The sequence below is a fragment of the Bison bison genome, unplaced genomic scaffold, assembly GCF_000754665.1.
Source record: "Bison bison bison isolate TAMUID 2011002044 unplaced genomic scaffold, Bison_UMD1.0 scf7180017864533, whole genome shotgun sequence".
Classification (NCBI taxonomy): domain Eukaryota; kingdom Metazoa; phylum Chordata; class Mammalia; order Artiodactyla; family Bovidae; genus Bison; species Bison bison.
Window position 1 is genome coordinate 9,483,307 of NW_011495082.1, and position 9,385 is coordinate 9,492,691.

A 9,385-nucleotide genomic window follows, 5' to 3' on the forward strand; every position below is an offset into this window, starting at 1 on the left:
TCTTGATGAAAGTGAAAGCGGAGAGTGAAAAAGTTGGCTTAAAGCTCAACATTCAGAAAACGAAGATCATGGCATCTGGTCCCACCACTTTATGGGAAATAGATGGGGAAACAGTGTCAGACTTTATTTTTCTGGGCTCCAAAATCACTACAGATGGTGACTGCAGCCATGAAATTAAAAGATGCTTACTCCTTGGAAGGCAAGTTATGACCAACCTAACATTACTTTGCCAACAAAGGTTTGTCTAGTCAAGGCTATGGTTTTTCCTGTGGTCATGTATGGATGTGAGAGTTGGACTGTGAAGAAGGCTGAGTGCCGAAGAATTGATGCTTTTGAACTGTGGTGTTGGAGAAGACTCTTGAGAGTCCCTTGGACTGCAAGGAGATCCAACCAGTCCATTCTGAAGGAGATCAGCCCTGGGACTTCTTAGAAGGACTGATGCTAAAGCTGAAACTCCAGTACTTTGGCCACCTCATGCAAAGAGTTGATTCATTGGAAAACACCCTGATGCTGGGAGGGATTGGGGGCAGGAGGAGAAGGGGACGACAGAGGATGAGATGGCTGGATGGCATCACTGACTCGATGGACGTGAGTCTCAGTGAACTCCGGGAGTTGGTGATGGACAGGGAGGCCTGGCGTGCTGCGATTCATGGGGTCGCAAAGAGTCGGACACGACTGAGTGACTGATCTGATCTGATCTGATTACCTACATATCCACTGAAAAGGGAAAATAATAATCACCATCTAGCAATATCAGCAATTGGAAGGCTTATAATTTGCAGGTGGAAACATAAATTGACAACCCATTTTAAAGAAACACTGGACAGGATCTACTAAAGTGAATACATTTTCACTACGAAAAGAAAAAGCAGAAGTGCTAGCAGCTCAGTCGTCTGACTCTCTGCAGTCCCGTGGACTATAGCCTGCCAGGCTTCTCTGTTCACGAAATTATCACCCAACAAAGGGCATATCCCAGCAGTGTTATAACAGCCAAAACCTGGAAACCCAGTTGACCTTTGAACAACATGGATGTAGCTTACAGTCAGCCTCTGTACTCATGGTTGCAAGGACTGAACCAACCACGGACTACTGAAAAATAGCCATGTATGACTCATGCAGTTCAGACCCATGCTGTTCAAGGGTCAACTGTAATCCAAATGTCTATCAACAGTAAAAGGGATATCTTACAGTATATTATTCATAAAAATACGTGAAAAAAAAACTATGGCTACATGAAACAACTAAATGAACTTCATGGACATGATGTTGAATGAAAGTAACCACATACAAAAAGATATTCCATATATATCAAGTTTAAAAACAGGCAAAATTAGACAGAAGTGATATAAGGCATAATAGTGGTTCTGCCGCTTCCTTTTTTTGACACAGGGGGAGTCACAAAGGGAGAGGCATGGGGGAAGCCGCTAGGTTGCAGGAAGTCACAGAAATTATGATGCCCGAAGATGACAGAGGGCCAAACAGGATAGCAGGTCAGATCTTAAATGGTTTGCAGTTATGGAGAAGTGGTAGCTAGGAGACCATGAACTGGAACTACTTCAATATGGAACAGAAACCTCATCTGAGGTTTCAGTTCTGTTTGGATCTAGCACAGGAGATAGTGGAGGACAGACAAGCCTGGCGTGCTACAGTCCATGGGGTTGCAAGGAGTCGGACACAACTTAGTGACTGAACAACAAAGCACAGATTCTGAAGGCAGCAGTTCATAAGCCATTAGATGTAATAGTTATAGGGAGAGTTTGGCCATGGTATGTGGCATATTCTGTAAAGCAGACACAGAAGTCTAATAGTGTGGAGGTGAACAGTATGTAAAGTAAGGACTGTACTTAAAACCAATTAGTGATCTTCAGCATGATCTTATTTCAACAATGTACCACTGCTTATATGGTACTTCCATTAAACTGCTGAACAGTGAATATTTACTGATAATTTTTAAAAGACTTCTACAGTAATTATATTATCTAAAATTCCTCTCTCATGTTTCAGATGAAGACTCTGGAGCTGAAGTGGGTGTACCTGGACTAAAATCACATAACCAGTTAGTAGTATATTCAAGTTGAAAACTTTTTGTTAGCAATTTGTGTTAATACCAGCAACCACGTCCAATCTTTCGGCAGTAGAATACACTTAAATGAAGACTCTGCAGATGCAGTTACACACCTGGCCTTCATGCAAGGTACACCAATTCCAAAATGGTAGTATGACTGAGGTGCCTATTCAGTAGGGATGTGGGCAGAATTTTTTTTCTAGAATCCTATTAATTCTTATTGCCTTTTATGGTTTCCTGCAGGGGCTTTATATGTACAGGATTTAATGGCCAGTTAGAAATACCCAACCTTAATTCCAAGGTGTCTTCAGTCCTGTACTGCTAGAGAAAAAGGCTAACACCACATTTATCAAAGTGAAAGTGAAGTCACTCAGTCCTGTCCGACTCTTTGTGACCCCATGGACTGTAGCCTACCAGGCTCCTCTGTCCATGGGATTTTTCCAGGCAAGAGTACTGGAGTAGGGTGCCATTTCCCTCTCCAGGGGACTTTCCCGACCCAGGGATTGAACCTGGGTCTCCCGCATTGTAGGCAGATGCTTTACCGTCTGAGCCACCAGGGATATGTTTATCACGTCTTGCAATATTCCTTTTTTCCCTAAAATCATACACAATTGTGAAACACATTTCAGTGCCAGATTAATTCAGAAACCAAGACAATTTGCCTTCAATTGTCAACAGAAGAAAACATCAGAGCACCTTAAGATATAACCTGACACTTGCTTAATATTCCACTATATCTAAAGCTAAGTTCTTTCAAACCTTGGTGAGGTAAAATATTTTAAAAGTATAAAGGTAAGGTATAAAGTAGTGGCAGTGAATTCTAACAATTAATCATATGGTTCTCTGTCCTTATCTTTAGTTTATCCTGACAATCATTCTTTCTAGAATTAATTTATTTGGGCTTCCCTGGTGGCTCAGCAGTAAAGAAGCTACATGCCAGTGCAGGAGATGTTGGTTTGATCCCTGGGTAGGGAAGATCCCACGGAGAAGGAAATGGCAACCTACTGCAGTATTCTTGCCTGGGAAATCCCACGTACAGAGGAGACTGGCAGGATACAGTTCATGGGGTCACAAAAAGGTTGGGTACGCTTAGCAACTAAACAACGGAGGAGGAGGCCACTAGGCTGCAGGAACTGCTCTATACCTTGACATGTGTGTTCAGTCGCTAAGTCGTGTCAACTCTTTGTGACCCTACTGACCGTAGCCTGCCTGGCTCCTCTGTCCATGGGATTTCCCAGGCAAGAATACTAGAGTGAGTTGTCATTTCCTTCTCCAGGTATATTCCCAACCCAGGAATCAAACCTGAGTCTCCTGTGTCTCCTGCACTGGCAGATTCTTTAGCACTGAGCCACCTGGGAAATCCCTACATCTTGATGTAAGTAATGGTTAAAATTACTTACATATATAGTAAGATTTTTACATTCTATTCTTTGTGAATTATATCATGGTATAAAAGAAAACACATATGCTATCTCTTAAGACTTTATTTACTGCATAATTTATCCTTTAATTTTTCCCTTTTAGTTTGACGAAGTGCTTTTCCCCTTGATAAAGAACATGAGATCATCAATATCCAGTTGACCTTAGAATTAAAGTATGTTAAGTCTCATATGGCAAATTTACTCTGAGAGGGGGATAAAAGCACCATCCTTCTTCAAGGATTAGAGTAAAAAGGAAGCTTAATGTGCATAATCCAACTATTTTACACCATTAGATAATCTTTTTAAGCAGGACATCAAAACATTCATAGAACAAAAGATCAAATGAAGAACTGTAGTAAAACAAACTTCTGTAAAACCTGTGTCAAAAAGTCCCTTTGATACTGTCTCAGGGCACAGAAAGAACTGTAACAAGTTGAGCAATATATATGCTTTTTGTATTTTAGTAACAATAAGAATAAAGTAGGTAGTGATCATTATGTACTTGTCATTGTGGTAAGCAGAGCCAGCTAAAAGGGCTGACGGCTTAGGGATTCTGGCATCAATCCTGAAAATAACTATTTCTGAAGGCACCGAAAACCCATTAGAATCTTAGATACAGGTTACCTGTAAAGGAGCTAAGGAAAAGCTACACACATCGCCTCTAAAGGGAGAGTTAAGCACCACTATGGCAAGCTTATTATGTTTGTAACACTTAGCTCTCTTACATCAACTCCTTAAAAAAGACATTATTTTCAATACTGTTTTAAATGGAAAGGTTTATAACCAGCGATTTTAAATGCTTTAAAGCCATGCAGCAGCAGATCCTTAATGAATAATCAACTTCTTTAGTTTCTCTAACTATTGTGGTTAATGAGAGATATTAACCACATATTAACTACTATGTGAAAACGAGAGACACAGTGGGTTTAAAGGCAAGACAAAAGTGGGGCATACCCTTGACCTCACTGAACATCACAGAGTATTTTTTTTATAATAGTTTAAAAAATTTTTTTTAATTATTATTATTATTTTTTTTACTTTACATTATTGTATTGGTTTTGCCATACATCAACATGAATCCGCCACGGGTGTACACGTGTTCCCAATCCTGAACCCCCCCTCCCACCTCCCTCCCCATAGCATCCCTCTGGGTCATCCCAGTGCACCAGCCCCAGGACTCACATAACAAAAGGGAAAATTTACCTGCCAAGCGGGAACAGAGGTTGAGTTGGACATGACTGTTTTTTGCAGCTCTTCAAGTACAGTGTCTGGGAGAGGTTTTCGTGACTCCAGGAGTGGTTTACATTGAACTTGTCTCAAGAGTAAGATAATAGCTGGTTGATCAGGGTTACTTTTTAAATTCTAAAAATCAAACCCCAAACAGAAATTCGTGAAACAGGTTCTGAAATATTAAATGTAAAAGGCAATTAAGCTATTCTCCATACTGAAAAAAAAAACAAACCTGAATTTAACCTTTTCTTATTAAAAAATAACAGCAAAAGTAAAAAAAGAACACTGATCATCTTGGGAATATCAAACTCTATACTTAAATAAACTCTAAAATCAGTAATACTACTACTGTAGTTTATAAATTGTCACTCTTAGATTTAGTACGTTCCTTTGATGGTTTATTCTTAGGTGATAGCCTGAAAAATTTAGAGTCTGCATATAAATAGCTGAACTAAGAAAATATAAAATTAACAGTGAAGGCTAGTATTATCCCTTATTTGGAAGAAACTGTGTTATGTAAGAGGGGCTTCCCTGGTGACTCAGAAGTAGAGTCCGCCTGCAATGCCAGAGATTCAGGAGACACGTGTTTGATCCCTGGGTCAGAAAGGTCCCCTGGAGGAGGGCATGGCAACCTACTCCAGTATTCTTGCCTGGAGAATCCCATGGACAGAGAAGCCTGGAGGGCTATAGTCCATAGGGTTGCAAAGAGTTGCACATGACTGAAGCAACTGAGCATATGCATACTATGTAAGAAGGAAAGAGCTATAATTTTTTCCCTTTCTCAACATCTTAATAAAGATACACATTGTCCTTCCTCCAGGCACAGACTTCTTATACATATTTCCCTAAGCCATTTATTTATACCTTGAAACACATACATAGACATAAAAGTATTGTATGTGTGTGTGTGTGTGTGTATATATATATATATTTATAAATGTATATGTTGTTTATATGTATATATGTATTATAATTATATATACAATATGTATATGTATATGTAATATATGTAATATATATCCGCAATATACACATACAAGAAGTTAAGGCTAGTTCTCCAAGCAAATCCTTCCACTATTGTTTTAGACATATCTTTCTTTATTGTCTGTCTCTCAATAACCTAATTCTTTATCTTCTATTAGGTCATAGTTCTAAATGTCCTTATTTCTGAAAGGTATGTGATTGCTTTCTTCTCAGTAAGAGATTAGAACCTTAAAATGATGAGGAAAGGTTCATAAAAGTATCCCTTACTCTGTCAGAGAGAGTAAGAAGCAACTGCCAATTTACGCTCACTAAACAGTCACTGTATTATACTGAACTGTCTTGAACCTAGATGGAATTTCTTAAATAAAAGAGATAATGTATGATTCTGCTTTTCAGAGAATTCAAGGACCAAAGGGATCTTCAAAGATCCATTCCTCTCTCTCTGTAAAATTCATAGTGATCTTTCAAAAACATTTCTAGAAAAACAACACAATCTCCCGGGTAAGTATTTATGGGAAAAAAAAAAAAGGTGTTTTCAGGAAAAGTGATGTCTAAATCTCTCCTTATTCATTAAGTTATTTCTGAGTAGGTTTATAAAACTGATTTGTTCATTCAATAAATATTTATTGAGCCTCTACTATGGGTCAGGCAAAGTCTAAGAATTTACTCACAGAGACTACAATCCAGGTAGGTAAAAACTGATTACTCAGTAATTTCAGTCACCCACTTAATAGTCCCCACGGTCATTCTATATGGTTCAGAACTTTGGGAAAATGCAGGGATGCTGGAAAACATAGCATTCTAAAGAGTAATTAGAAATCAAAGGAAAATACTACTTCCATAAGAAACACCCCAAATAAATTCAACTTTGAGTCTCAAGAGTCAGACACATGTGACCTTAAACAGCAAGTCTGTCAATTTCTACCTGTGAACTCTTATACAAATTAGTTACACTCTTTAAGCCTTAGTTTTCTCTTTTGTATAAATGGGGATAATAATAAATACCTAAATCACAGGATTGTTGTGAAGGTCAAATACAAACTGCTAAATGTATTAACTAGCCTATAGTAAGTACTCAGTTAATACTGGGTATTATCTTCATTATCATCACCACCACCATCACAACCAAATGCTCTCTAAATAATGTGCACTCTATTTTTGAAGTTATTTTCCAAGTAGGATAAGAATTCACGAGTCTCAATTCCATAAACATACCTTTGTGCAGAGGGCTTCAGCTTTGGATATTCTTCCTGTGTCTATTAGACCAGTGACAGCTTGAGAGAGAGACCACCTTTCAAGAGACTGGTTGTAATTTTCAAAGAATTCTCTGTCTTTAACTACAATAAAACAAGTTAATGTTAAAACTTTTTTCTGCAGTTTATAATGTGTTCTCTGAGAAGTAATTAGTTATTAAGTATGACAATTAAACTTACCACGCAATACAACTTTTACACATACCACTGGAATATCACAGAGTATCTCAACATGAGACAGATTTCTGAAAAGTTTCATAGTAGGAATATTTGTGGCTGAATAACTTAAGACTTTTTATATTTGTGACTTTCATTAAAAAAAAAAAATCAGTCTCCAGTAAAACTGAAAATAATTCAATGAAAAAAGTAAAGATTTATTGCAATATAATTGACATATGATAAACTGTACATATTCAAACTATAAATCTGATAACTTTTGACATAAGCATCTATCTATGAACTATCACGACTATCAAGATAATAAATGCATCCACCATCATGAATAGCTTGTTCTTACTCCTTGGTAATCCTTCCTGTCCCCAACCCACCTCTCCTCTTTCCCTCTGTCCCCAGATACTCACTCATTATTTTCTCTCACAATAGATCAGTTTGTATTACTTGAATTTCATATAAATGAAACCATAAAGGATAAACTCTTTGGCATGTTTTATAGCATTTAATATGGTAAATTTTACATTCATTTTCAAATATTAAAGCAACCTTGCATTCCTAGAATAAATCCCACTTGATCATGATGTAGTACTATCTTTTTTGTGTGTTACTGGATTTGAATTGTGAAAGTTTTGTTATAAATGTCCGCACCTGTAGTTTTCGTAGTTTGCTTGTAATGCCTTTCTCTAGTTTCGGTATTTATGTAATGGTGACCTCAGAGCAGAAGTTAGGAAATGTCACTACCTTTTCAATTTCCTGGAAGAGTTGTATAGAGCTGGTATTATTTTTTACTTCAGTGTTTGGTAGAATTCTATCTGGCCCTGGAGGTTTCTATATAAGATTTTTAACTATAAATTCAGTCTCTTTAATAGATACAAAGCTATTCAGTTTATTTCTTCTTAAGTAAGCTCTCTGTCTTTTAAGGAATTTATCCATTTCATCAGCATTGCCAAATTTAGGGGCATAAAACTGTTCTTAAGATTCTCTTATGAGCCTTTTTGGGCTTCTCTTGTGGCTCAGTTGGTGAAAGAATCCACCTGCAATGTGGGAGACCTGGGTTCAATCCCTGGGTTGGTAAGAACCCCTGGAGAAGGGAAAGGCTATCCACTCCAGTATTCTGGCCTGGAGAATTCAACGGACTACAGTCCATGGGGTTGCAAAGAGTCAGACACAACTGAGCCACTTTCACTTTCACTATGAGCCTTTTAATAGCTATAGAGGTGTATCCTCTCTCATTCCTGACAATTTTTTCCTGATGCCTAGCTAGAGATTTATCAATTTCATTGATCTCAAAGAACTAGGTTTTGCTTTTGTTGATTTTCTGTTTTCTATTTCACAGATCTCTACTCTATTTTCTTTTATTCTGCTTACTTTGGTTTAATTTCCCTCTCTATTTTCTACTTTCTCAAGGGAGAAGTTGAGATCATCAATTTGAAGCCCTTCTTATTTCCTGATGTAGACATTTAGTGCTAAAATTTTCTTATAAGCAGTACTTGAGTAGCATCACAGGATTTTATATATTGATTTTTCACTTTCATTCAGTTCAAAATACTTTCTAATTTCCCTCCTGCTTCATTCTTTGACCTGGATTATTTGAAAGTCTATTAAATTTTTGAATATTTGAGAATTTTCCAGATTTATTGTTATTGATTCTTAAATTCAACTGTATTAAGATAACATACTCTGTATAATTTTAAAATTTATTTAGATTTGCTTAATGGCTCATAATACGATGTAGTGGTGAAAGTTGCTCAGTCATGTCTGACTCTTTGCAAACCCATGGACTGCTATACAGTCCCTGGAATTCTCCAGGCCAGAATACTGGAGTGGGTAACCACTGCCTTCTCCAGGGGATCTTCCCAACCCAGGGATCGAACCTAGGTCTCCAGCATTGCAGACAGATTCTTTACTGGCTGAGCCACCAAGGAAGCCTCCATAATATGATACTGCTACTGCTAAGTCACTTCAGTCGTGTCCGACTCTGTGTGACCCCATAGACGGCAGCCCACCAGGCTTCCCCATCCCTGGGATTCTCCAGGCAAGAACACTGGAGTGGGTTGCCATTTCCTTCTCCAATGCATGAAAGTCAAAAGTGAAAGTGAAGTCGCTCAGTCGTGTCCAGCTCTGCGACCCCATGAATTGCACCACTCCAGGCCTCCCTGTCCATCACCAACTCCCGGAGTTCACCCAAACTCATGTCCATCGAGTCAGTGATGCCATCCAGCCATCTCATGCTCTGTCGTCCCCTTCTCCTCCTGCCC

At 38.2% G+C, this 9,385-nt stretch overlaps 1 protein-coding gene across 4 annotated transcripts in view; it reads right to left on the reverse strand.

The window, feature by feature from the left end:
• The window catches only part of TTC37 (tetratricopeptide repeat domain 37), a 100,844-nt gene that overhangs the window by 20,555 nt on the left and 70,904 nt on the right, over window positions 1–9,385 (reverse strand). For all 4 annotated transcript variants that reach the window (XM_010831944.1, XM_010831945.1, XM_010831942.1 and 1 more), the window contains 2 exons: window positions 6,916–7,037; window positions 4,690–4,848 (listed from right to left, as the gene is read on the reverse strand). In XM_010831944.1, the coding sequence (XP_010830246.1) occupies window positions 4,690–4,848; window positions 6,916–7,037 (281 nt within the window). The remainder of the gene's footprint in view (window positions 1–4,689; window positions 4,849–6,915; window positions 7,038–9,385) is intronic.